The sequence below is a fragment of the Ammospiza caudacuta genome, chromosome 32, assembly GCF_027887145.1.
Source record: "Ammospiza caudacuta isolate bAmmCau1 chromosome 32, bAmmCau1.pri, whole genome shotgun sequence".
Taxonomy (NCBI): Eukaryota; Metazoa; Chordata; class Aves; order Passeriformes; family Passerellidae; genus Ammospiza; species Ammospiza caudacuta.
Genome location: NC_080624.1, coordinates 3,809,263 through 3,836,552, shown reverse-complemented (window position 1 = coordinate 3,836,552; position 27,290 = coordinate 3,809,263). Strand labels below are relative to the sequence as shown.

At 61.3% G+C, this 27,290-nt stretch overlaps 2 protein-coding genes across 3 annotated transcripts; one reads left to right on the top strand and one right to left on the bottom strand.

The window, feature by feature from the left end:
• Nucleotides 1-208: 208 nt before the first annotated feature.
• Nucleotides 209-13,537, bottom strand: WDR13 (WD repeat domain 13). Its single transcript, XM_058822435.1, has 10 exons — nucleotides 13,361-13,537; nucleotides 13,205-13,272; nucleotides 11,753-11,984; nucleotides 9,410-9,504; nucleotides 8,081-8,208; nucleotides 6,538-6,845; nucleotides 4,872-5,052; nucleotides 4,059-4,200; nucleotides 3,164-3,297; nucleotides 209-1,121 (listed from the first exon to the last, which is right to left on the bottom strand). Exons 2-10 carry the CDS (start codon nucleotides 13,243-13,245, stop codon nucleotides 937-939), a joined length of 1,446 nt encoding a protein of 481 aa, XP_058678418.1. The 5' UTR covers nucleotides 13,246-13,272; nucleotides 13,361-13,537; the 3' UTR covers nucleotides 209-936.
• A 452-nt stretch (nucleotides 13,538-13,989) lies between these two features.
• On the top strand, nucleotides 13,990-27,212 carry TAFAZZIN (tafazzin, phospholipid-lysophospholipid transacylase). 2 transcript variants are annotated; one of them, XM_058822432.1, is made up of 10 exons: nucleotides 13,990-14,154; nucleotides 15,761-15,913; nucleotides 17,935-17,980; nucleotides 18,062-18,147; nucleotides 19,377-19,457; nucleotides 20,431-20,472; nucleotides 21,962-22,024; nucleotides 24,386-24,438; nucleotides 25,299-25,376; nucleotides 26,917-27,212. In XM_058822432.1, the coding sequence occupies exons 1-10, from the start codon at nucleotides 14,046-14,048 to the stop codon at nucleotides 27,004-27,006; spliced, it is 801 nt and encodes a 266-aa protein (XP_058678415.1). In that variant the 5' UTR covers nucleotides 13,990-14,045; the 3' UTR covers nucleotides 27,007-27,212. The 2 variants fall into 2 exon arrangements, with proteins under 2 accessions (XP_058678415.1, XP_058678416.1); XM_058822433.1 differs by having other exon boundaries at nucleotides 13,997-14,154; nucleotides 15,785-15,913.
• The last annotated feature ends 78 nt before the right edge of the window (nucleotides 27,213-27,290 follow it).

Genomic DNA, 27,290 nt, shown 5'->3' with positions numbered 1-27,290 from the left:
TGGGGAGGGTCTGGAGGGTTTTGGGAAAGGTTCGGGGTCACACAAATTTCAATAACCAGACTGGGAGGATCGAGGGGAATTTTGGGGGAGTTTTGGGATATTTGGGGGACATTTTGGGGTGGTTTTGGGGTATTTTGTTGCCACACAACTCCTCGCAAAATTCACCGTGCTTGAACACCAGGCGGGGGCATTTTGGGTTTGGGGTTTTTGGAAGATTCCAGGGTGGGGTTTGGGAGATTTTGGAGGAGGTTTGGAGCGATTTGGGGAAGGATTTTGGGGGTTTTTTTGGGAATGATTTTGGGGAGTTTTGGGGCAGGATTTTAGGAAAGATTTTGGGGGTGTTTTGGGGCAGGATTTTAGGAAGGATTCTGGAGGGTTTTGGGCAGGATTTTAGGAAGGATTTTGGGTAGGATTTGGGGGGGTTTTGGGCCGGATTCTGGGGGTTTTTTGGGGGGTTTTGGGGCAGGATTTTAGGAAGGATTTTGGGGGTGTTTTGGGGCAGGATTTTAGGAAGGATTCTGGAGGGTTTTGGGCAGGATTTTAGGAAGGATTTTGAGGTGTTTTGGGGCAGGATTTTAGGAAGGGTTTTGGGGGTGTTTAGGCAGGATTTTTGGAGTGGTTTTTGGGCAGGATTTTGGGATATTTTGGACAGGATTTTGAGGGTGTTTTGGGAAGCATTTTGTAGTGGTTTTGGGCAGGATTTTGGGGGTGTTTCGGGTGGGATTTTGGGCAGAATTCTGGGGGTGTATCTGGCAGGATTTTGGGGGGGGTTTTGGGCAGGATTTTGGGGTATTTCGCTGCCACACACCGCTCTCAAAACTCTCCACACTGCAAGCCCACGCCGGCGTGTTTCGAGGTGGTTTTTCGGGCGTTTCTGGGGTATCTCCAGGCAGGTTTTGGGGTTTCCCGCGGGGATTTTGGGGTTCTTGGGGCGCCTCAGGCGTGCTGGCGGCGCCAGACGATGACGGTGCCCGCGGCGTCCCCCGAGGCCAGCAGGGACTCGTCGCAGTTGAAGGCCACGGCCAGCACGGGCGCCCCGTGGCCCTGCAGGGTGTTCACCGTGGCTCGCGCGGCGCGGCCCACGTCGAAAAAGTGCACGGAGGCGTCCTCGCTGCCCGTCACTGTGTGAGGACATCAGGGACATCAGGGACACACAACCGACCCCCTCGCTGCCTGTCACTGCGCAGGGACATTGGGGATGGCAAGGACATTGGGGACATCAGGGACACCCAACCGACCCCCTCGCTGCCTGTCACTGCGCAGGGACATTGGGGACATCGGGGACACCCAACTGACCCCCTCGCTGCCCGTCACTGCGCGGGGACATTGGGGATGGCAAGGACATTGGGGACATCAGGGACACCCAACTGACCCCCTCGCTGCCTGTCACTGCATGGGGACATTGGGGACAGTGGGGACATCAGGGACACACAACTGACCCCCTCACTGCCTGTCACTGTGTGGGGACATTGGGGATGGCAAGGACATTGGGGACATCAGGGACACCCAACTGACCCCCTCGCTGCCTGTCACTGCGCGGGGACATTGGGGACATCAGGGACACCCAACCGACCCCCTCGCTGCCCGTCACTGCGTGGGGACATTGGGGACATCAGGGACACCCAACCGACCCCCTTGCTGCCCGTCACTGCGCGGGGACATTGGGGATGGCAAGGACATTGGGGACACCCAACCACCCTCCTTCGCTGCCCGTCACTGCGTGGGGACATTGGGGACATCAGGGATGGCAAGGACATCGGGGACACCCAACCGACCCCCTCGCTGCCTGTCACTGCGTGGGGACATTGGGGACATCAGGGACACCCAACCGACCCCCTCGCTGCCTGTCACTGTGTGGGGACATCGGGGACATTGGGGATGGCAAGGACATCGGGGACACCCAACCACCCTCCTTGCTGCCCGTCACTGTGCGGGGACATTGGGGACACCCAACCACCCTCCTCGCTGCCCGTCACTGTGTGGGGACAGTGGGGACATTGGGGACACCCAACCGACCCCCTCGCTGCCCCCGTGTCACTGTGTGGGGACATTGGGGACATCAGGGACATGGGGACATCGGGAACAGGGATGAAGGATGGCACCCAACCGCCCTCCTCGCTGCCCGTCACTGCGTGGGGACAGTGGGGACATTGGGGACATCAGGGATACCCAACCGACCCCCTCGCTGCCCATCACTGCGCGGGGACATCGGGGACACCCAATTGACCCCCTCGCTGCCCATCACTGCGTGGGGACGTTGGGGTGATTGGGGACATCAGGGACATTGGGGACATCAGGGACACCCAACCGCCCTCCTCGCTGCCCGTGTCACTGCGTGGGGACGTTGGGGACATCAGGGACAGGGATAAGGCACCCAACCGCCCCCCTTGCTGCCTGTCACTATGGGGACATTGGGGACAGGGCTGGGCAATGTCATCCTACTGACCCTCTCAATGCCTGTCATTGTTGGGGACACTGGGGACACGGCTGGGGGGTGGCGCCTGTCCCTGCTCCCACCCCAGTCCCTCCCAGTCCATTCCCAGTCTGTTCCACTCCCTCCCAGTCTCTCCCAGTCTGTCCCAGTCCCTCCCAGTCCATTCCCAGTTTGTCCCACTCTCTCCCAGTCCCTCCCAGTTTGTCCCAGTTCATTCCGGTCCCCTCCCAGTCCATTCCCAGCCTGTTCCAGCGCTCACCCACGCAGGCTCCCAGTCCCTCCCAGTCCATTCCCAGTTTGTCCCAGTCCACTCCCAGTCTGTCCCAGTCCATTCCCAGTTTGTCCGAGTCCCTCCCAGTCTGTTCCCATTCTGTCCCAGTCCCCTCCCAGTCCATTCCCAGGCTCTCCCAGTTTATCCCAATCCACTCCCAGTTTGTCCCAGTCCCTCCCAGTTTGTCCCAGCGCTCACCCATGCAGGCTCCCAGTCCATTCCCAGCCCATCCCAGTTTGTCCCAGTCTCTTCCAGTCCATTCCCAGTCGCTCCCAGTTTGTCCCAGTCCCCTCCCAGTCCATTCCCAGCCCATCCCAGTTTGTCCCAGTCTCTTCCAGTCCATTCCCAGCCCATCCCAGTTTGTCCCAGTCCCTTCCAGTCCATTCCCAGGCTCTCCCAGTTTATCCCAATCCACTCCCAGTTTGTCCCAGTCCCTCCCAGTTTGTCCCAGTGCTCACCCACGCAGGCTCCCTGCCTGAAGGACATCAGGGGGCAGAAGCAGCTCCTCAGGGGCTGCTCCCGGTGCCGCGTGGGGAAACTGCGCCGGAGCCGCAGCCCCGGGGCGCCCGAGCCCCCCTCGTCCTCCACCACCCTGCGGGGACCAAAAACAGGTCAGAAATACCAAAAAACACCCAAAAATCACCCCAAAAACTGCCCCTAAAACCCCACCGAGCCCCCCTCGTCCTCCACCACCCTGGAGGAACCAAAAAAATGGGTCAGAAACACCCAAAAATCACCCCAAAAACTCCCCCAATGTCCCCCCCATAGCAGAAAAGCAGCAGGAGGTCGGGGCAGGCGTTGACCAGCAGGGACGGGTCTGGTTCACCCCAAGTCCCCCCAATTCCCCAAAGCCCCCCAATTCCCCAAATCCCCCCAATGTCCCCAAATCCCCCCTGATGTCCCCAATTCCCCAAATCCCCTCAATTCCCCAAATCCCCCCAATTCCCCAAATCCCCTCAATTCCCCAAATCCCCCCAATGTCCCCAAAGCCCCCCTGATGTCCCCAATGTCCCAAAGCCCCCCTGATGTCCCCAATGTCCCCAAGCCCCCCTGATGTCCCCGAATGTACCGGAAGAGCAGCAGGAGGTCGGGGCAGGCGTTCACCAGCAGGGACGGGTCTGGTTCACCCCAAATCCCCCCAGTTCCCCAAAGCCCCCCAGTTCTCCAAAGCCCCCCAATTCCCCAAAACCCCTCAATTCCCCAAATCCCCCCAATGTCCCCAAAGCCCCCCTGATGTCCATAATGTCCCCAAGCCCCCCTGATGTCCCCAATGTCCCCAAGCCCCCCTGATGTCCCCAATGTCCCCAAAGCCCCCCTGATGTCCCCAAGCCCCCCTGACGTCCCCGAACGTACCGGAAGAGCAGCAGGCGGTCGGGGCAGGCGTTCACCAGCAGGGACGGGTCCGGCGCCTCCCGGCTGGCCCAGGCCCGGGCCGAGAGCGACGTGATGGAGCCGCCGGCCTGGACCAGCACCCGCGAGGCCTTGGTGAGCCGGCCTGGGGGGCACACGGCGTGAGACCCCTCCCCAGCACAGCCCCAGTGCCCCCCGGTACTGCCCCAGTGCTGCCCAGTACCACCCAGTGCCCCCCAATGCCCCCAGGACCAGCAGCCACGAGGCCTTGGTCAGCCAGCCTGGGGGGTACAGGGTGTGAGACCCCCTCCCCAAAACCCTCCCAGTACTGCCCCAGTGCCCCCAGGCACTGCCCCAGTGCCCCTCAGTACTGCCCCAGTACCACCCAGTACAGCCCCAGTGCCTCCCAGTACCAGCCAGTGCCCCCCAGTGCCCTCCCAGTGCCCTCCAACACCAGCACTGGCAAAGCATTGGTAAGCCAGCCTGGGGGGGGCACGGAGTGAGACCCCTCCCCAAAACCCTCCCAGTGCCCCCCAGTACCGCCCACTACAGCCCCAGTGCCTCCCAGTGCCCCCCAGTACAGCCCCAGTGCCTCCCAGTGCCCCCCAGTCCTTTTGTACCCACCTCCAGACCCCTCCAATGCCCTCCCAGTCTGTCCCAGTCCCTCTGTACCCATCCCCAGTCCCTCCCAGTTCCCTCCCAGTCCCTCTCAATCCCCTCCCAGTCCATCCCAGTGCCCCCCAATCCCGTCCCAGTCCATCCCAGTTCCCTCCCAGTGCCCCCCAGTCCCCTCCCAGTCCCCCCCAGGGCCGGTACCGGTGCCGGGGTCGCACAGGAACGAGGACACCGAGCCCCGATCGTCGCCGGCCCACAGGACCCGCCCGGGGGCGTCGAAGCAAAGGGCGAGGACCCGCCCGGGGAGGCGCCCGGTGCCGCCCCGAGCCGCCTTCCCGGTGGAGATGTTCACAACGCGCACCATGTGCCGGGCACTGCCCACCTGGGGGGGCAAAACGTGGGCTGGGGGGGCACCCTGGGACCCCCAAACCCATCCTGAGACCCCCAAACCCATCCTGGGACCCCCAAACCCGTCCTGAGACCTCCCCAAACCCATCCTGAGACCCTCAAACCTGCCTGAGACCCCCAAACCCATCCTGAGACCCTCAAACCCATCCTGAGACCCTCAACCTGCCTGAGACCCTCAAACCTGCCTGAGATCCCCAAAATCCCCTCCAACCCCCCGCCCCGAGCTGCCTTCCCCATGGAGATGTTCACAACGCACACCATGTGCTGGGCACTGCCCACCTGGGGGGGCAAAACGTGGGCTGGGGGGGCGCCCTGGGACCCCCAAACCCATCCTGAGACCCCCAAACCCATCCTGGGACCCCCAAACCCGTCCTGAGACCCCCCAAACCCATCCTGAGACCCCCCAAAACCCATCCTGAGACCCCCCAAACCCATCCTGAGACCCCCCAAAACCCATCCTGAGACCCCCCAAACCCATCCTGAGACCCTCAAACCTGAGATCCTGAGATCCCCAAAATCCCCTCCAACCCCCCGCCCCGAGCCGCCTTCCCCATGGAGATGTTCACAACGTGGACCATGCGCCGGGCACTGCCCACCTGGGGGAGGGCACACACCTGCCTGAGACCCTCCTGAAACCCCCAAAATGCCCCCCAAAACCCACCCTGAGACCCCCAAAACCCCCCTGGAGCCGCCTTCCCTGTGGGGATGTTCACAACCTGCACCATGTGCCAGGCACTGCCCACCTGGGGGGCACAAAGGGTCACTCAGAGGGGTTTGGGGGATGTCTGGGGGGTCTCGGGGGGTCTCCCAGCACTGGGGCATTTTGGGGTATTTTGGGGCAGTTTAGGGGTATTTTAAGATGGTTTTAAGGTACTTTAGGGTTTTTCTCACCACAGTCGGGTTGTTATTCAGCGGCTGGAATGCACAGTGCAACAAAGCAGGGTTGGGTTTGGGGGGGATGTTTGGGGGTCTCAGGGGGGTCTCCCAGCACTGGGACATTTTGGGGTGGTTTTAGGGCATTTCAGTATTTCACCACAGCCAGGTTGTTATTCAGCGGCTGGAACGCACAGCACAGCAGCGCCGGGTTGGGTTTGGGGGGTCCCAGGAGGGTCCCTCAGGGCTGTGACATTTTGGGGCAGTTTAGGGGTACTTTAGGACAGTTTTAGGGTTCCTCTCACCACAGTCAGGTTGTTATTCAGCGGCTGGAACGCACAGCACAGCAGCACAGGGGGTCCCAGGAGGGTCCCTCAGGGCTGTGGCATTTTGGGGGGCAGTTTAGGGGTACTTTAGGACAGATTTAGGGTTTCCCTCACCACAGTCAGGTTGTTATTCAGCGGCTGGAACGCACAGCACAGCAGCGCCGGGTTGGGTTTGGGGGGATGTTTGGGGGGTCCCTCAGAGCTGTGGCATTTTGGGGCAGTTTAGGGGTACTTCAGGACAGTTTTAGGGTTCCTCTCACCACAGTCAGGTTGTTATTCAGCGGCTGGAACGCACAGCACAGCAGCGCGGCCCCGTCGGGGTCGGGCACGCGGCGGATGCAGCGCCCGTCCCCGGGGTCCCAGAGGCGCAGGGTCCCGTCCAGCGAGGTGGACACCAGGACGTCGTTGGACAGGGACCAGGCGAAGTCCGAGACGCCGGCGCCGTGGCCGCGGAGGCGCCGCAGCACGGCCGGGGGCCCCGGGGCCAGGCGGCACACGGAGAGCGTCCCGTCCAGCGAGCAGCACGCCAGCAGGTGGCGCTCGTCGTGCGCGAACTGCACCTTCCGCACTGGGGGAACACGAGGGGGGGCGTGAGACCCCTCCCCAAAATTCTATAGGGCCAGGGGAGACCCCTAAAACTGGGGGGAGCCCCCCAACCCATCCAGCGGGTGGCGCTCGTCGTGCGCGAACCGTACCTTCCACACTGGGGGGGGGGTAAAGGGGGACGGGTGAGACCCCTCCCCAAAATTCTATAGGGCCAGGGGAGATCCCTAAAACTGGGGGGAGCCCCCCAACCCATCCAGCAGGTGGCGCTCGTCGTGGGCGAACTGCGCCTTCCGCACTGGGGGGCATGAAGGGGGAAAGGTGAGACCCCCTCCCCAAAATTATACACAGTGGGGAGCCCCCTAAAATCAGGGGAAATCCCCAATGCTATGCAGCAGGTGGCGCTCGTCATGGGGAAACTGCACCTTCCGCACTGGGGGGGACAGGAGGAGGTGGGTGAGACCCCTCCCCAAAATTACACAGGGCCAGGAACCCCCCAGAGTCAGGAGAGACCCCCCCTCAAAGCAAAGGGTTCAGCCTCAGAGCCAGGGGGGACTCCCCCACCCATCCAGCAGGTGGCGCTCGTCGCGCGCGAACCGCACCTTCCGCACTGGGGGGGGGTAAAGGGGGACGGGTGAGACCCCTCCCCAAAATTATACAGAGCTGGGAGCCCCCCAGACTCGGGGGAGACACCCCAAAACAAAGGGATCAGCCCCAGAGCTGGGGAGCCCCCAGACCCTGCAGGAAACTGAGGCTCCTGCCCTGGGGAGGGACACGGGGGACACCTGAGAGCCCCCCCAGACAACACCTGAGACCCCCCCCCCCCAAACAACACCTGAGACCCCCCCCAAACAACACCTGAGACCCCTTCAGACCCCCCAAACAACACCTGAGAACCCCCAGACCCCCCTGATGCCCCCCAAGGGACACCTGAGACCCCCAAACAACACCTGAGACCCCCCCAGATCCCCCAAACAACACCTGAGACCCCCCCCCAAACAACACCTGAGACCCCCCCAGACCCCCGCAGGGGACACCTGAGACCCCCCCCCAAACAACACCTGAGACCCCCCCAGACCCCCTCAGATGACACCTGAGACCCCCCCAGACCCCCTCAAAGTTTCCCCAGAAACACCTAAACAACACCTGAGAACCCCCAGACTCCCCTGATGCCCCCCAAGGGACACCTGAGACCCCCAAACAACACCTGAGACCCCCCCAGCCCCCTCCCAGATGACACCCGACCCCCCCCCGGGTTACCTGCGCTGTCCAGGTGTTGGTCGAACACGTGGAACACCCCGGCGAAGGCGTAGTTCTCACTCAGGGTGGTGTCCCCGGCCATGGCCCGGCTGGCCTCGGCCAGGGGGGTGGGCACCACCCCGGGGGGGCTGCGGGAGGGGGGGCGAAGCGTGAGACCCCTCCCCAAATCGATCTGAAACCCCACAGGACAACCTGAGCCCAACCCGGCACCCCCCCGGTTCGCTGGAATGGTTTGGTCCAGGGGAATGGGGGCCTCCAAAGGGGGGGGGGGGGGGTGGGGTGGGGGAATGTGAGACCCCCGCCCAAGACCCTGAGACCCCCCCCCCCCCAGCACCCTGAGACCCCTCCAGCACCCTGAGACCCCCCCAGATACCCCCTGACCCCCCCAAGACCCTGAGACCCCCCCACGGGTATCGATTGGCACTCTCCAAACCCCCCCATCTCCCACAATGGTTTTGCCCACAGGTGCGCAGAGACCCCCCCCAAAAACATCGAGACCTCCCCCCAAAAAGATCCCACAACCCCCTGAGACCCCTCCCCAACACCCCCAGGGTCCTGAGACCCCCCCCCCCCCAGGTAACCCCTGACCCCCCGCCCAGGTATTGACTGGCGCTCTCCAAACCCCCCCATCTCCCACAATGGTTTTGCCCACAGGTGTGCAGTGACCCCCCCCCCAAAAACATCGAGACTTCCCCTCCCCCAAAAAACGCCCAAAGTCCCCCCCAAAAACGCCTAAAATCCCCCCAAAAATCCCCCAAACCCCTCTGGGACCCTCCCCAGAATGACCCCCCAACACCCTGAGACCCCCAAAAACCCCAAAATCCCCCTAAAAAACCCCAAAACCCCCCAGGATCCCCCCCCAAAATGACTCCCCAGCACCCTAAGAGCCCCCAAAAACCCCTAAAATACCCCCAAAATCCCCCTAAAATGCCCAAAATCCCCCCAAAATCCCCCCAAAACCCCCTGGGACCCTCCCCAAAATGACTGCTCAGCACCCCAAGACCCCCAAAAATCCCTAAAATCCCCCTAAAAAAACCCCAAAACCACCCAGGACCCCCTCTCCAAAATGACTCCCCAGCACCCTGAGACCCCCAAAAACCCCTAAAATCCCCCCCAAAATCCCCAAGACCCCCTCCCCAATCCCCTCAGGAGCCCAAGACCTCCCCCAGACCCCCAAAACCACCCAGGACCACCCCCCAAAATGACTCCCCAGCACACTGAGACCCCCAAAAATCCCCAAAAAGCGCCCAAAATACCCCGAAAAAAAACCCCCAAAATCCCCCCAAACCCCCCGGGACCCCTCCCCAATTCCCCCCCCGGGGGTCTCACCGCTCGTCGGGACCCCCCCGCAGTCCCCCCGGGCCGGAGCTGCGGCTCAGGGAGCGCCGGTGGCCCCGGGACCCCCGAGGGTCCTCCTCGAAATCCTGGGGAGGGGAAAGGGTTGGGACCCCCGAATTGGGGAGGGGAAAGGGTTGGGACCCCCAAATTGGGGAGGGGAGAAGGGTTGGGACCCCCGAATTGGGGAGGGGAGAAGGGTTGGGACCCCCGAATTGGGGAGGGGAAAGGGTTGGGACCCCCAAATTGGGGAGGGGAGAAGGGTTGGGACCCCCGAATTGGGGAGGGGAAAGGGTTGGGACCCCCAAATTGGGGAGGGGAGAAGGGTTGGGACCCCCGAATTGGGGAAGGGAAAAGGTTGGGACCCCCAAATTGGGGAAGGGAAAGGGTTGGGACCCCCGAATTGGGGAGGGGAGAAGCGTTGGGACCCCCGAATTGGGGAGGGGAAAGGGTTGGGACCCCCGAATTGGGGAGGGGAGAAGGGTTGGGACCCCCGAATTGGGGAAGGGGAAAGGGATGGGACCTCCAAATTGGGGAGGAGAAAACGTGGGACCCCCGAATTGGGGAAGGGAAAGGTTGGGACCCCCGAATTGGGGAGGGGAGAAGGGTTGGGACCCCCGAATTGGGGGGAGCAACGAAAATTGGGATAGGAAACCCAAAATTGGGGGTGGGGAACCCAAAAATGAGGGTGGGAAATGCAAAATTGGGGTGGGGTCCCCTCAAATCCCCCCAAAATTGGTGCTGGGACTCCCTGACCCTCCCCCCAAGGAGTTTTGGGATGGTCCAGCACCCCCCAGGTGTGTCCTGAGCCCCTCCAGGTGTGCCCAGGTACGGCCACATGTGCCCAGGTGTATCCCTTGTGTGCCCAGGTGTACCCCAGGTGTATCCCTTGTGTGCCCAGGTGTGCCCAGGTGTATCCCTTGTGTGCCCAGGTGTGCCCAGGTGTATCCCAGGTGTGCCCAGGTGTGCCCAGGTGTATCCCTTGTGTGCCCAGGTGTGCCCAGGTGTGCCCAGGCATGGCCACATGTGCCCAGGTGTATCCCTTGTGTGCCCAGGTGTACCCCAGGTGTATCCCTTGTGTGCCCAGGTGTGCCCAGGTGTATCCCAGGTGTGCCCACAGGTATCCAGGAGTGCCCAGGTGTAGCCCAGATGTATTTCAGGTGCAGCCCAGGTATACCCAGGAGTACACCACGAGTGTGCCCCAGGTGTGCCTAAATGTATCCCAGGTGTGCCCAGGTGTATCCCACATGGCCCAGGTGTGCCCAAGTGTATCCCAGGTGTGCCCACACATGCCCAGGTGTGCCGAGGTATAACTCAAACTCCTCTAGGTGTATCATACATGTGCCAAGGTGTACCCAGGTGGACCCCAAACCCCTCCGGCTGTACCCAGGTGTGCCCAGGTGTGCCCCAGGTGTGCCCCAGGTACCTCCATGTGGTCAAGCGTGGTGCAGCTGGCCCTGAGGGTGCTGCAGCAGCTGCCCCAGGCGTGCCCAGGTGTATCACACATGTACCCAGGTGTGCCCAGGTGTACCCCAAACCCCTCCAGGCGTGCCCAGGTGTGCCCCAGGTACCTCCATGTGGTCGAGCGTGGTGCGGCTGGCCCTGAGGGCGCTGCGGCAGCTGCCCCAGGTGTGCCCAGGTGTATCACACATGTACCCAGATGTACCCAGGTGTACCCAGGCGTACCCCAAACCCCTCCAGGCGTGCCCAGGTGTACCCCAGGTGTGTCCCAGGTACCTCCATGCGGTCCAGCGTGGCGCGGCTGGCCCTCAGGGCGCTGCGGCAGCTGCCCCAGGTGTGCCCAGGTGTATCACACATGTACCCAGGTGTATCATACACGTGCCCAGGTGTGCCCAGGTGCCCCCAGGTATGTCTCAGGTACCTCCATGTGGTCGAGCGTGGTGCAGCTGGCCCTGAGGGCGCTGCGGCAGCTGCCCCAGGTGTGCCCAGGTGTATCACACATGTACCCAGGTGTGCCCAGGTGTATCATACACATGCCCAGGTGTGCCCAGGTGCCCCCAGGTGTGCCCCAGGTACCTCCATGCGGTCCAGCGTGGTGCAGCTGGCCCTGAGGGCGCTGTGGCAGCTGCCCCAGGTGTGCCCAGGTGTATCACACATGTACCCAGGTGTGCCCAGGTGTATCATACACGTGCCCAGGTGTGCCCAGGTGCCCCCAGGTGTGCCCCAGGTACCTCCATGTGGTCGAGCGTGGTGCAGCTGGCCCTGAGGGCGCTGCGGCAGCTGCCCCAGGTGTGCCCAGGTGTATCACACATGTGCCCAGGTGTGCCCAGGTGTACCCCAAACCCCTCCAGGTGTGCCCAGGTGTGTCCCAGGTACCTCCATGCGGTCCAGCGTGGTGCGGCTGGCCCTGAGGGCGCTGCGGCAGCTGCCCGCCTCGGACAGGGCGCCGTAGCGCTGCGCCAGGAGCCGCGCCCGCAGCCGCAGGTACCAGCGCCGCGCCTCGCCCGCCAGGTGCCCGCCCTGCGCCCGCTCCCGCAGCAGCTGCGAGCGCCGGCGCACGTACTGCGTGCGGAACTGCGGCAGCTGCGGCGTGCGGTACGCCGCGTACCTGCACAGGTGAGACACAGGGGAGAGACGGGTGGGATACAGGTGACAGGTGAAAAAAGGGGTTAAATTCTACACAAAAGTAGAGAAATTCAACCCAAAACCAGGCAAATTCCACCCAAAAACGGGCCTAGGTGTGCGGAACTGCGGCAGCTGCGGCGTGCGGTACGCCGCGTACCTGCACAGGTGAGACACAGGTAAGAAATGGGGTTAATTCTATCCAAAACCAGAGAAATTCTACACAAAACCAGAGAAATTCTACCCCAAACCAGACCCAGGTGTGTGGAACTGCAGCAGCTGCAGCGTGCGGTACGCCACACACCTGCACAGGTGAGACGGGTGAGAGGTAGGTAAGATATCAGTGAGAAATGGGGTTAATTCTACACAAAACCAGAAAAAATCCACCCAAAACCAGAGAAATTCCACCCAAAACCAGAAAAAATCCACCCAAAACCAGAAAAAATCCACCCAAAACCAGAAAAATTCCACCCAAAACCAGACCCAGGCGTACGTAACTGCAGCAGCTGCAATGTGCAGTACACTGCGTACCTGCACAGGTGAGACATACAGGTAAGATACAAATGAGAGGCAAGTAAGAAATGGGGTTAATTCTGCACAAAACCAAAAAAATTCTACCCAAAACGAGAGAAATTCAACCCAAAAACGGGCCTAGGTGTGCAGAACTGCGGCAGCTGCGGCGTGCGGTACACTGCGTACCTGCACAGGTGAGATACAGGTGAGGGACAGGTGAGATACCAGTGAGAAATGGGGCTAATTCTACCCAAAAGCAGAGAAATTCTACCCAAAACCAGAGAAATTCTACCCAAAACAAAAAAATTCCACCCAAAAATGGGCCCAGGTGTGCAGCACTGAGGATCTGCTGGTGCAGTGCGCAGCGCACCTGTACAGGTGAGACAGCTGAGATACAGGCAAGGTGTAGGTGAGAAATGGGGTTAATTCTACCCAAAACCAGAAAAATTCCACCCAAAAACGGGCCCAGGTGTGATAATTCCAGCCCAAACTTGGCCCAGGTACCACAATCCCCCAAAAAAGATGCTCCAAATACCCAAAATCTCCAAATTTGCGCATCCACGTAAGAGCATCCCTCCCTTTAACAGAACTAGGTGCCGGATTCCTCTCAAAACAGCCCAGGTAAGAATATCCCCCCCTCATAAAACCGCCCAGGTATCCAAAATCCTCCCCAAAAAATCCCCCTGAGCTCACCGCGCGTCCACGGCGAGCACCTGCTGCCACACGGCGGCCATGGCGGCCGCGGCCGCCGCGGGGGGACCCTGCCGAGGGAGCAACGGCGTGAGCTGAGGGAAAAATGGGGGGAAAATGGGAAAAAAAGGGGAAAAAAGGGAAGCGGGGCGGCCCTACCTGCGCGTCCCGCTCCACCTCCGCCTCAGGAGCTCCGCGGCGCCGGGGCTGGGCCGGGGGAGCGCGGCTGGGCCGGACCGGAAGTTGCCGCGGCGCCGCCTCACGCCCAAATGGCGGCGCGCGTAGTCCTGGAGACGGAGGGGCGGTGGGAGGGGGCGTGGCCGTCGATGTGATTGGTTGGTTTTGGGAAATGGGGCGTGGTTTTTGGCTCGTCTGTAATTCCCGCCTTCCAGGAGGGCACGTTGATTGGGTGAGAGCGCAAGAGGGGCGTGGCAAACGCGTCTCTTCATGGTCATTGTATTCCCAGAGCGCCCCAGAATTGGCCGCTCCGCCCGGCGCCTCTTGTCTGCCCCGGGTCCTCCCGCCCGCCGAAATTGCGACAACACAATGGGGCGGGCAGGACACTTTACAACAGCGGGTCGGGGGTCTCGGGAGGGTCCCGAGGGAGTTTTAGGGTGACCCCGGTGGGGTCCCGGTGCCTCCAAAGCGGCTCCGTGAGCACCGAATCCGCCCCGCTGCTCGGAGCGCGCCTCGCTTGACGGCGGCTTGTACGACAGTCTGAGGGGCGTGCGGCGCGCTTTACGGCAGCGCGGCGGGGGCAGCGGGGCCGGGGGGGAATTTGGGGGGTCCCGGGGGGGCTTTGGGGGGTCCCGGGGGGGGCCGGGGGCCGGTGCCCCCCCCGAGGATGCCGCTGGCCGTGCAATGGCCGTTCCCCACGGAGCCGTCGCGGCGCTGGGCCCTGGCGAGCCGCGTGGTCACGGGCCTGGTGGGCACCTACAGCTGCGTGTGGACCCGTGAGTGACCCCCCCCCCCCCCAAAATCTGGGAGACCCCTCCTCAAATCCCGATTCTGAGGGGAGACACCCCCAAAATCCCCGTTCTGAGGGAAAGACACCCCCTAAATCCCCGTTCTGAATGGAGACACCCCTAAATCCCCGTTCTGAGGGGAGACACCCCTAAATCCCCGTTCTGAGGGGAGACACCCCCTAAATCCCCGTTCTGAATGGAGACACCCCTAAATCCCCGTTCTGAGGGGAGACACCCCTAAATCCCCGTTCTGAGGGGAGACACCCCTAAATCCCGATTCTGAGGGAAAGACACCCCCTAAATCCCGGTTCTGAGGGAAAGACACCCCCAAAATCCCGGTTCTGAGGGAAAGACACCCCCTAAATCCCCGTTCTGAGGGGAGACACCCCCAAAATCCCCGTTCTGAGGAGAGACCCCCCTAAATCCCCGTTCTGAGGGGAGACCCCCCCAAAATCCCGGTTCTGAGGGAAAGACACCCCCTAAATCCCCGTTCTGAGGGGAAACCCCCCCAAATTCCGTTTCTGAAGGGAAACCACCCAAAACCCCGTTCTGAGGGGAAACCCCCCCCCAAGCCCCTTAAATCTCCTTGAGGACCCTTCGTGATCCCCCAGGATCCCCCCAAAATCCTGCAGACCCCCCCAAGACCCCCCCAAATTTCTCTTCCAACCCCTTTAGAACCCCCTGGGGACCCCCCCAGCCCCTTCTAGGACCCCCCAAAACCCCCAAAACTCTTCAGACCCTCCCCAAATTCTTCCTCGAACCCCTTTAGTACCCCCTGGGGACGCCCCCAGCCCCTTTAGGACCCCCCAAAACTTTTCAAACCCTCATTTCCAACACCTTGGGACCCCTTGAGGACCCCCCAAAATCCTTCAGACCCATCCTAAACCCCCCAAATTCCTTTTCCAACCCCTTTAGGACCCCCTGGGACCCCCCCAACCCCTTTAAACCTCCTTGAAGACCCCTCAGGACCCCCCCAAAAACCCCCAAATTCCTTCTCTAACCCCTTGGGACCCCTTGAGGACCCTCCCAACCCCCTTAAATCTTCTTGAGGACCCCCCAAAATCCTTCAGACCCATCCTAAACCCCCCAAATTTCTTTTCCAACCCCTTTAGAACCCCCTGGGACCCTCCCCAGCCCCTCTGGGACCCCCAAGGACCCCCCCAGCCCCTTTAAACCTCCTTGAAGACCCCTCAGGACCCCCCCAAAAACCCCCCAATTCCTTTTCCAACCCCTTTAGAACCCCCTGGGACCCCCCCCAACCCCTTTAAACCTCCTCGAGGACCCCTCAGGACCCCCCCAAAAACCCCCAAATTCCTTCTCCAACCCCTTTAGAACCCCTTGAGGACCCTCCCCAGCTCTTCTGGGACCCCCAAGGACCCCCCCAGCCCCTTTAAACCTCCTTGAGGACCCCCCCCAAATCCTTCAGACCCACCCTAAACCCCCCCAAATTTCTTTTCCAACCCTTTTAGAACCCCCTGGGACCCTCCCCAGCCCCTCTGGGACCCCCAAGGACCCCCCCAAAAGCCCCCAAATTCCTTCTCCAACCCCTTGGGACCCCTTGAGGACCCTCCCAACCCCCTTAAACCACCTCGAGGACCCCCCCGGGACCCCTCCCCAGGGTACCTGAACCGGCTGCGGGTTCACAACGCCGAGGTGCTGCACGAGCTGGTGGAGAGGAGGGGGCCCGGGACCCCCCTGCTGACCCTGTCCAACCACGCCTCCTGCATGGACGACCCCCACCTCTGGGGTACCTGGGGGGGGTCCTGGGGGGGTTTGGGGGGTCCCAGGGGGGGTCCTGAAGGGGTTTGGGGGGGTCCTGAAGGGTTTTGGGGGGGGGTCTCAGGGTGGTCTGGAGGGTCCTAAAGGGGATTGAGGGGGGGGGGGCATTGGGGAGGGGTCTGAAGGGTTTTGGGGGGGTCCTTGAGGGGGTCTGGATTATTTTGGGGGAGTCTCTGGGGGTCCTAGAGGGATTGGGGAAGGAATTTGGGGGGTCCTGAAGGGGTTGGGGGGTCCTGAAGGGTTTTGGGGGGGTCCTTGAGGGGTCCTGGATTATTTTGGGGGAGTCTCTGGGGGTCCTAAAGGGGCTGGGGGGGCATTGGGGAGGGGTCTGGATGGCATTTTTGGGGGAGTCCTGGGGGTCCTAAAGGGATTGGGGGAAGGAATTTGGGGGGTCCTGAAGGGGTTTGGGGGGTCCTGAAGGGTTTTGGGGGGAGGGTCTCAGGGTGGTCTGGAGGGTCCTAAAGGGGATTGAGGGGGGGGGGGGCATTGGGGAGGGGTCTGAAGGGTTTTGGGGGCGTCCTTGAGGGGGTCTGGATTATTTTGGGGGAGTCTCTGGGGGTCCTAGAGGGGCTGGGGGGGGTCCCAGGGTGTTCTAAAGGGGTTGGGGAAGGAATCTGGGGGGGGTCCTGAAGGGTTTTGGGGGGTCCTGGGTGGGTTTGGAGGGTGTTTGGGGGGTCCTAAAGGGGCTGGGGGGGCATTGGGGAGGGGTCCTGAAGGGTTTTGGGGGGGTCCTTGAGGGGCTGGGGGGGGGTCCCAGGGTGTTCTAAAGGGGTTGGGGAAGGAATTTTGGGGGTCCTGAAGGGGTTTGGGGGGTCCTGAAGGGTTTTGGGGGGTCCTGAAGGGGTTTGGGGGGTCCTGGGGGGGGGCGTTGGGGGGTTTGAAAGGGTTTGGGGGGGGGTCTTGGTGGGTCTGGGGGAGTTCTGGGGGTCCTTGAGGGGCTGGGGGGGGTCCCAGGGTGTTCTAAAGGGGTTGGAGAAGGAATTTTGGGGGTCCTGAAGGGGTTTGGGGGGGGGTCCCAGTTTGGTCTGGAGGGGATGAAGGAGAAATTCGGGGGGGTCTTGAGGAGGTTTGAACAATTTGGGGGGGGGTCTGAAGAATTTTGGGAGGGTCCTGGGTGGTTTTTGGGGGTCTTCGAGGGGGCTGGGGGGAGTTAAGAGGGGTCCCAAGGGGGTCCTGAGGGATCTGGGGGGGTCCTAAAGGGGTTGAAGGGGGGGGATTTGAGGGGTCTGGGGGGGGGTCAGGAGGGTTTGGGGGGTGTTTTGGGGGGGGTCTCAGGGGGGTTTCGGAGGGGTCTCAGGGGGTGTTTTAGGGGGGTCTCAGGGGGTGTTTTAGGAGGGTCTCGGGGGTGTTTTGGGGGGGTCTCAGGGGGGTTTCGGAGGGGTCTCGGGGTATTTTGGGGGTCTCAGGGGGGGTTTTAGGGGGGTCTCAGGGGGTGTTTTGGGGGGGGTTTCAGAGGGGTCTCAGGGGGTTTTTGGGGGGTCTCAGGGGGGTTTCAGAGGGGTCTCAGGGGGTTTTTGGGGGGTCTCAGGGGGTGTTTTGTGGGGGGTCTCGGGGGTTTTGGAGGGGTCTCAGGGGGGGTTTTAGGGGGGTCTCGGGGTGTTTTGTGGGGGGTCTCAGGGGGTGTTTTGTGGGGGGTCTCAGGGGGTTTTAGGGGGGTCTCAGGGGGTGTTTTAGGGGGGTCTCAGGGGGTGTTTTAGGGGGGTCTCAGGGGGTGTTTTGGAGGGGTCTCAGGGGGGTTTCAGAGGGGTCTCAGGGGGTGCTTTAGGGGGGTTTCTGGGGTGTTTTAGGGGGGTCTCAGGGGGTGTTTTAGGGGGGTCTCAGGGGGTGTTTTAGGGGGGTCTCAGGGGGTGTTTTGGAGGGGTCTCAGGGGGGTTTCAGAGGGGTCTCAGGGGGTGTTTTAGGGGGGTTTCTGGGGTGTTTTAGGGGGGTCTCAGGGGGTGTTTTAGGGGGGTTTTTGGGGGGTCCCCCTGACCCCTGTGGCCCCCCCAGGGTCCCTGAAGCTGCGACACGTCTGGAACCTGCCCAGGATGCGCTGGTAGGGCTGGGGGGGATTGGGGGGGTCCCAGGAGGGTCTGGGGGGGTCCCAGCGCCCCCTCCCCACATTTCCCCTCCCCAGGACCCCCACGGCCGCTGACATTTGCTTCACGCGGGAGCTGCACTCGCTCTTCTTCAGCCTGGGGCGCTGCGTGCCCGTGTGCCGCGGTACCGGGATGGACTGGGATAAACTGGGACAAACTGGGATGGACTGGGACAAACTGGGACAAACTGGGACAAACTGGGATAAACTGGGACAAACTGGGATAAACTGGGATAAACTGGGACAAACTGGGACAAACTGGGATAAACTGGGACAAACTGGGACAAACTGGGACAAACTGGGATGGACTGGGACAAACTGGGACAAACTGGGACAAACTGAGACAAACTGAGACAAACTGGGACAAACTGGGATAAACTGGGATAAACTAAGACAAACTGGGATAAACTGGGATAAACTGGGATAAACTGGGATGGACTGGGACAAACTGGGACAAACTGGGACAAACTGGGACAAACTGGGACAAACTGGGATAAACTGGGATAAACTGGGAGCGCTGCGTGCCCGTGTGCCGCGGTAACGGGGGAACTGGGATGGACTGGGACAGAGAGGGAGGGACTGGGACAAACTGGGATGGATTGGGAGGGACTGGGATAAACTGGGATAAACTGGGATAAACTGGGACAAACTGGGAGCGCTGCGTGCCCGTGTGCCGCGGTAACGGGATAAACTGGGATGGACTGGGATAAACTGGGACAAACTGGGAGCGCTGCGTGCCCGTGTGCCGCGGTAACGGGATAAACTGGGATGGACTGGGATAAACTGGGATAAACTGGGAGCGCTGTGTGCCGTGGTAACGGGGGAACTGGGAGGGACTGGGATAAACTGGGACGGACTGGGAGGGACTGGGGGCGCTGCGTGCCAGTGTGCCGCGGTAACGGGGGAACTGGGATGGACTGGGAGGGACTGGGATAAACTGGGACAAACTGGGATAAACTGGGGGGGAGTCGGGAGCGCTGAGAGGGACTGGGATGGGATTGGGAGGGACTGGGACAAACTGGGAGGGGACTGGGAGAGGGATTTGGGTGGGAATGGGAGGGGAACTGGGAGCACTGGGAGGGACTGGGACGGACTGGGAATGGACTGGGAGGGACTGGGACAAACTGGGAATGAGCTGAGAGGGGAGCTGGGAGCACTGGGAGGGACTGGGCAGCTTCTAATTGATACTGGGAGGCACCGGGTCACTCCCAGTCCATACTGGGATGGCTGTGGCTGCTCTGGGTCGCTCCCAGTCCGTACTGGGATGTTCCCAGTCCATACTGGGATGGCTGTGGCTGCTCTGGGATGTTCCCAGTCCGTACTGGGAGCGTCCCAGTTTGAACTGGTCCCGCAGGGGACGGCGTTTACCAGCGAGGGATGGATTTCATCCTGGAGAAGCTCAACCAGGGAGACTGGGTGCACGTGTTCCCTGAGGGTACTGGGAGGGACTGGGATGGACTGGGAGGGAACTGGGAGGGAGATGAGATGGGACTGGGAGCACTGGGAGGGGCTGGGAAGGGACTGGGAGCACTGGGAGGAAACTGGGAAGGGATTGGGAGGGAACTGGGAGCAATGGGAGGGAACTGGGAGGGAAATGAGATGGGACTGGGAGCACTGGGAGGAAACTGGGATGGAACTGGGAGCACTGGGAGGAAACTGGGAAGGGATTGAGAGGAACTGGGAGCACTGGGAGGGACTGGGAGCACTGGGAGGGACTGGGATGGAACTGGGAGGGAACTGGGAGGGAAATGAGATGGGACTGGGAGCACTGGGAGGGAACTGGGAGGGACTGGGAAGGGACTGGGAGCACTGGGAGGAAACTGGGAAGGGATTGGGAGGGAACTGGGAGCACTGGGAGGGGATTGGGAGGGTACTGGGAGCAATGGGAGGGAACTGGGAAGGGATTGAGGGGGACTGGGAAGAACTGGGAGGGGATTTTTGGGTTTCTTGAGAGGATTTTGGGGTTTCTTGAGAGGATTTTGGGATTCCTGGAGGGGATTTTGGGGATCTCTGGGTGGATTTTGGGGTCCTGGAAGAATTCTGGGGTCCCCAGGGGGGAATTTGGGGTCCCTGGGCGGATTTTGGGGTTTCTTGAGAGGATTTTGGGGATCTCTGGGTGGATTTTGGGGGTCCTGGAGGGGATTTGGGGGTCCTGGAGGGGATTTTGGGGGTCCTGGAAGAATTCTGGGGTCCTCAGGGGGGAATTTGGGGTCCTGGAGGGGATTTTGGGGGTCCTGGAGGGGATTTTGGGGATCTCTGGGTGGATTTTGGGGTCCTGGAGGGGATTTGGGGGTCCTGGAAGAATTCTGGGGTCCCCAGGGGGGAATTTGGGGTCCTTGGGGGGATTTTGGGGGTCCTGGGGGAATTTTGGGGGTCCTGACCCCCTCAGCTCCATGTTCCCTCTCCAGGTAAAGTGAACCTGGGCCAGGAGGTCGCTCGTTTCAAGTGGGGTGAGACCCCCCCCAAAAAAACCCCAAAAATTCCCTTGGATCCCCCCCAAAACCCCCTGGGACCCCAAAAATCCCAAACCTGCCCCAGACCCCCCAAAGAAACCCCAAAAATTCCCCCCAAAATACCCAAATCCTGCCCTGAGAACCCCAGTAAAACCCCCAAATCCCCCTTGGATCCCCCCCAAAACCCCCTGGGACCCCAAAAATCCCCTCAAAAAATCCCAAAATGTCCCAATCCCACCCCAAACTCCCCCCAAAAAACTCCAGGGACCCCAAAAAAAACCCTGGGACCCCAAAAATCCCCTCAAAAAACCCCAAAATGTCCCAATCCCACCCCAAACTCCCCCCAAAAAACTCCAGGGACCCCAAAAAAAACCCTGGGACCCCAAAAAAAACCTGGGACCCCAAAAATCCCCCCAGACCCCCCAAAAATGCCCCAAAAATCCCAAACTCGCCCCAAATTCCCTCAGTGGGGTTCTGAAGACCCCTCCAGACCCCCCCAATCACCCCAAAACCCCCCTGGCTCCCCTCAAACCCCCTCCCCAAATCCCCCAATGCCTCCCTGGGGTCCCAAAGCCCCCCAAAAATCCCCTAAACCCCGTTGAGACCCCCAAAACTTCCCCAAATTCCCTCCCAGGGTTTTAAAGACCCCCTCCCCAAATTCCTCCAATTACCCCAAAACCCCTCTGGGTCCCTTCAAACCCCCCCTCAAAGTCCCCAAATCCCCCCCAAAAATCCCCTAAACCCCTCCCAGACCCCTCTGAGACCCCCAAATCCCTCCCAGGGTTCTGAAGACCCCCCCTCAAACCCCTCCAATCACCCCAAAACCCCCCTGGGTCCCTTCAAACCCCCTCCCCAAATCCCCCAAATCCTCCCTGGCTTTCCAAAGCCCCTCAAAATGTCCCCAAAATCCCCTCCAAACCCCTTTGAGACCCCCAAATCTCCCCCAAATCCCTCCCAGGGTTTTAAAGACCCCCTCCCCAAATCCCTCCAATCACCCCAAAACCCCCCTGGCTCCCCTCAAACCCCCTCCCCAAATCCCCCAATGCCTCCCTGGGGTCCCAAAGCCCCCCAAAAATCCCCTAAACCCCGTTGAGACCCCCAAAACTTCCCCAAATTCCCTCCCAGGGTTTTAAAGACCCCCTCCCCAAATTCCTCCAATTACCCCAAAACCCCCCTGGGTCCCTTCAAACCCCCCCTCAAAGTCCCCAAATCCCCCCTAGAGATCCAGAGCCCCCCCAAATCCCCCCCAAAAATCCCCTAAACCCCTCCCAGACCCCTCTGAGACCCCCAAATCCCTCCCAGGGTTCTGAAGACCCCCCCCCCCCCTAAATCCCTCCAATCACCCCCAAAGACCCCAAAACCCCCCTGGCTCCCCTCAAACCCCCTCCCCAAATTCCCCAAATCCACCCTGGAGATGCAGAGCCCCCCAAATTCCCCCGGGGGGTCCCAAAGCCCCCCAAAAACGCCCCCAAATTTCCCCCCCCAGGCATCGGGCGGCTCCTGGCCGAGTGTCGCCGGGACCCCGTGATCCTCCCGCTGTGGCACGGGGGTGAGGGGGGGCTTTGGGGGGTCCTGGGGGGTCTTGGGGGGGTCTGGGTGGGATTTGGGGGGGTCCTGAGGGGTCTGGGTGGGATTTGGGGGGGTCTTGGGGGGGTCTGGGTGGGATTTGAGGGGTCCCAGGGGAGTTTGGGGGGGTCTGGGTGGGATTTGGGGGGGTCCTGAGGGGTCTTGGGGGGTCTGGGTGGGATTTGGGGGGGTCCTGGGGGGTCTTGGGGGGGTCTGGGTGGGATTTGGGGGGGTCCTGGGGGGTCTTGGGGGGGTCTGGGTGGGATTTGGGGGGGTCCTGGGGGGTCTTGGGGGGGTCTGGGTGGGATTTGGGGGGGTCCTGGGGGGTCTTGGGGGGGTCTGGGTGGGATTTGGGGGGGTCTTGGGGGGTCTTGGGGGAGTCTGGGTGGGATTTGGGGGGGTCCTGAGGGGGTCTGGGTGGGATTTGGGGGGGTCTTGGGGGGCTTTGGGGGGGTCTGGGTGGGATTTGGGGGGGTCCTGGGGGGCTTTGGGGGGGTCTGGGTGGGATTTGGGGGGGTCCTGAGGGGTCTTTGGGGGTCTGGGTGGGATTTGGGGGGGTCCTGAGGCGTCTTGGGGGGGTCTGGGTGGGATTTGAGGGGTCCCAGGGGAGTTTGGGGGGGTCTGGGTGGGATTTGGGGGGTCCTGAGGGGTCTTTGGGGGTCTGGGTGGGATTTGGGGGGGTCCTGAGGGGTCTTTGGGGGTCTGGGTGGGATTTGGGGGGGGTCCTGAGGCGTCTTGGGGGGCTCTGGGTGGGATTTGAGGGGTCCCAGGGGAATTTGGGGGGTCTGGGTGGGGGTCCTGAGGGGGTTTGGGGGCACAAGAGAGTTTTGGGGGGATTCAGGGGAAGATTTTGGGGGGTCACGGGGGGGTTTGGAGGGTCCTGGGGTGCTCTGGGGGGACACCAGGGAGGTTTTTGGGGAGGGGTCTGAGGGGTCCTGGGGTGGTTTGGGGGGCACAAGTGGGGTCTGGGGGGATACAGGGGAAGATTCTGGGGGGCCACTGAGGGGTTTTGGGGGGGCTTGGTGGTCTTGGGGGCTTTGGGGGGACACTGGAGAGGATTTTGGGGAGGGGTCTGGGGGGTTTTGGGGGGGTTCTGAGGGGTCTTGGGGGGGTCTGGGTGGGATTTAGGGGGGTCTTGGGGGGTCTGGGTGGGATTTGGGGGGTCCTGGGGGGTCTTGGAGGGGTCTGGGTGGGATTTGGGGGGGTCCTGAGGGGGTCTGGGTGGGATTTGGGGGGGTCCTGGGGGGTCTTGGGGGGTCTGGGTGGGATTTGGGGGGTCTTGGAGGGGTCTGGGTGGGATTTGGGGGGGTCTTGGGGGCTTTGGGGGGACACTGGAGAGGATTTTGGGGAGGGGTCTGGGGGGTTTTGGGGGGCACAGGAGGGATCTGGGGGGCCTTTTGTGGCAATTTGGGGGGCACAGGAAAGATATAGGGGAGAGTGGGGGGGGGGGTCCCAGGGCAGTTTTGGGGGGTCTGGGGGAGATTTGGGGTCTCTGGGTGACATTTGGGGGGGTTTTTGGGGGGTCTTTGAGGGGATTTTGGGGTCCCTGAGGGGTTTTTATTCTATCCCGGGTGATTTTGGGGTCGGGAAGATTTTTGGGGGTCACCAGGGGGGGGGCTCAGGGAAGTTGGGGGGTGGTCTCTGATATTGGGGGGTGGTCCCTGATATTGAGGGGTGGTCTCTGATATTGGGGGGTGGTCCCTGATATTGGGGAGGGGTCCCTGATATTGGGGAGGGGTCCCTGATATTGGGGGGTGGTCTCTGATATTGGGGAGGGGTCCCTGATATTGGGGGGTGGTCCCTGATATTGGGGAGGGGTCCCTGATATTGGGGGGTGGTCTCTGATATTGGGGGGTGGTCCCTGATATTGGGGGGTGGTCTCTGATATTGGGGAGGGGTCCCTGATATTGGGGGGTGGTCCCTGATATTGGGGGGTGGTCTCTGATATTGGGGAGGGGTCCCTGATATTGAGGGGTGGTCCCTGATATTGGGGAGGGGTCCCTGATATTGGGGGGTGGTCTCTGATATTGGGGAGGGGTCCCTGATATTGGGGAGGGGTCCCTGATATTGGGGGGTGGTCTCTGATATTGGGGAGGGGTCCCTGATATTGGGGGGTGGTCCCTGATATTGGGGAGGGGTCTCTGATATTGGGGGTGGTCTCTGATATTGGGGGGGTGCTCCCTGATATTGGGGAGTGGTCCCTGATATTGGGGAGGGGTCCCTGATATTGGGGAGGGGTCCCCGATATTGGGGGGTGGTCTCTGATATTGGGGGGTGGTCCCTGATATTTGGGGAGGGGTCTCCCAGTTGTGCCCCCCCCTCATTTTGTGTCACCCCCCCCCAGGGATGAGCGATGTCCTCCCCAACCATCGGCCCTACGTGCCCCGGGTGGGGCAGGTGAGGGGAAATGGGGGGCACTGGGGGGGTCCTGGGGGGTTTTGGGGTCTCTTTGGGGATTTTTTGGGTTCTCGGGGGGTTTTTTTGAGGGTCTTTTAAGCGTTTTTGGGGTCTCTGGGGGGGTTTTGGGGTCTCGGGGTGACATTTGGGGGGAATTTTGGGGGGTCTTTGAGGGGATTTTGGGGTCTCTGGGGTTTTTTTTTTTTTTGATCTCTCTGGGATTTTTGGGGTCTCCGAGTGGATTTTGGGGTTTGAGGGTGGATTTGGGGGTCTCAGGGTGGATTTTGGGGTTTCAGGGTGGATTTTGGGGGGTTTCAGGGTGCATTTGGGGGGGTCTCAGGGTGGATTTATGGGGGGGTCTCGGTGGATTTGGGGGTCTCAGGGTGGATTTCAGGGTGCATTTGGGGGGGTCTCAGGGTGGATTTTGGGGGTCTCAGGGTGGATTTCAGCAGTTTCAGGGTGGGTTTTGGAGTTTCAGGGTGTGTTTTGGGGGGTTTCAGGGTGCATTTGGGGGGGTCTCAGGGTGTGTTTTGGGGGTCTCAGGGTGGATTTTGGGGGTCTCAGGGTGGGTTTCAGGGTGGATTTTGGGGGTTTCAGGGTGGATTTTGGGGGTCTCAGAGTGGATTTTGGGATCTCTGTGGGATTTCAGGGTCTCAGAGTGGGTTTTTGGGGTCTCAGGGTGGGTTTTGGGGGTCTCAGGGTGGATTTTGGGGTTTCAGGGTGGATTTTGGGGGTCTCAGGGGGGGTTTCAGGGTGGGTTTTGGAGTTTCAGAGTGAGTTTTGGGGGTCTCTCTGAGATTTTTGGGGGTCTCAGGGTGGGTTTTGGGGTCCCTGCTCCCACTGACCCCGTTGCCCCCCAGCGCATCACGGTGGTCGTGGGGCGCCCGTTCAGCGCCCGGCCCCTCCTGGAGCGGCTGCGCAGCGAGGGGACCCCCACGGTGGGTGTGGGGCGGGACCCCCACGGTGGGTGTGGGGCGGGACCCCCGCATTTGGGGGGCTGGGACCCCCACGGTGGGCGTGGGGCGGGACCCCCGCATTTGGGGGCTTCTGACCCCAAGATTTGGGGCTTGACCCAGAGATTTGGGGGGGTTCTGACCCTGAGATTTGGGTTTTGAACCCCAGATTTGGGGTTTACCCCATAGAATTGGGGTTTACCCCAGAAATTTGGGGGTTGCCCCATAGATTTGGGGTCTGACCCATAGATTTAGGGACTTCTGACCCCTGGATTTGGGGATTCTGACCCCTGGATTTGGGGGTTCTGACCCTGAGATTTGGGGAGTTCTTACCTCGGGATTTTGGGGTTCTGCTCCAGAGATGTGTGGGTCTCAGCCCCATAAGTCCATGGATCCCAACCCCACAGATCTGTGGGTCCCTTTCCCAATCCCATAAATCCCTTTCTCAGCCCCACAGCTCAGGGCCTCTCTGCCCCACAAGTGGATCCCTCTCCCACCCCATAAATCCCTGGATCCCAGCCCCACAGCTCACTGCCTCTGCCCCACAGATCCCATCAATCCCTGGATCCCAGCCCCACAGATCCCACCAGTCCCTTTCCCACCCCACAGATGCCATCAATCCCATTCCCAGCCCCACAGATCTGTGGGTTCCCTTTCCCAGCCCCACAGCTCAGTGTCTCTGCCCCATAGATTCCATAGATCCCTTTCCCAGCCCCACAGGTCACTGTCTCTGCCCCACATCTCCATCAATCCCTTTCCCAGCCCCACAGATCCCATCAATCCCAGCCCCACATCTCCATCAATCCCTGGATCCCAGCCCCACAGCTCACTGTCTCTGCCCCACATCTCCATCAATCCCATTCCCAGCCCCACAGATCTGTGGGTTCCCTGTCCCAGCCCCACAGACCCCACCAATCCCTTTCCCAGCCCCACATCTCCATCAATCCCTGGATCCCAGCCCCACAGCTCACTGTCTCTGCCCCACAGATCCCATCAATCCCATTCCCAGCCCCACATCTCCATCAATCCTTTTCCCAGCCCCACAGATCTGTGGGTTCCCTGTCCCAGCCCCACAGATCCCATCAATCCCTGTCCCAGCCCCACAGATCTGTGGGTTCCCTGGCCCAGCCCCACAGATCCCATCAATCCCATTCCCAGCCCCACATCTCCATCAATCCCTTTCCCAGCCCCACAGATCCCATCAATCCCTTTCCCAGCCCCACAACTCAGTGTCTCTGCCCCACAGACCTCATCAATCACTTTTCCAGCCCCACAAATCTGTGGGTTCCCTTTCCCAGCCCCACATCTCCATCAATCCCAGCCCCACATCTCCATCAATCCCTTTCCCAGCCCCACAGATCCCATCAATCCCATTCCCAGCCCCACATCTCCATCAATCCCTTTCCCAGCCCCACAGATCCCATCAATCCCTTTCCCAGCCCCACATCTCCATCAATCCCTTTCCCAGCCCCACAGATCTGCGGGTTCCCTGGCCCAGCCCCACATCTCTGTCTCTGCCCCACAGCTGGAGCTCCGCAAGGCTCTGACCGATTTTGTCCAGCGGGAATTCGAGGCTCTGCGGGGCCACGCGCGGACCCTGCACCCCACCCCATAACCGGGGCTCCCCCTGCCCCATAACTGGGGGTTCTGCCCCATAACTTGGGGTTCTACCCCATAACTGAGGGTTCTGCCCCATAAAGGGGGATTTTACCCCAAAATCAGGGGTCTTGCCCCAAAATTGGGGGTCCCTGGTGGAGACCCTGCCCCATAGAGAGGGGTCCTGCCCCCCATGAGCCCCCCAACTGTGCACGGTGCCAATAAAAGAAGGTGGAACCTCGGGGGTCTCTGAGGATTTTGGGGGTCCCACAGGGGAATTTGGGGTCCCAGGGAGGATTTTGG

Excerpts from the sequence above, each read along its gene's own strand:
- TAFAZZIN (XM_058822432.1), top strand. The coding sequence starts at position 14,046 with ATGCCGCTGGCCGTGCAATGGCCGTTCCCCACGGAGCCGTCGCGGCGC. Across the intron at positions 20,473-21,961 it reads GGTCGCTCGTTTCAAGTGGG|GCATCGGGCGGCTCCTGGCC; the intron begins GTGAGACCCCCC and ends TTCCCCCCCCAG. Across the intron at positions 25,377-26,916 it reads GCAGCGAGGGGACCCCCACG|CTGGAGCTCCGCAAGGCTCT; the intron begins GTGGGTGTGGGG and ends TCTGCCCCACAG.
- WDR13 (XM_058822435.1), bottom strand. The coding sequence starts at position 13,245 with ATGGCCGCCGTGTGGCAGCAGGTGCTCGCCGTGGACGCGCG. Across the intron at positions 11,985-13,204 it reads GTGCTCGCCGTGGACGCGCG|GTACGCGGCGTACCGCACGC; the intron begins GTGAGCTCAGGG and ends TCACCTGTGCAG. Across the intron at positions 5,053-6,537 it reads TGAATAACAACCTGACTGTG|GTGGGCAGTGCCCGGCACAT; the intron begins GTGAGAGGAACC and ends TTGCCCCCCCAG.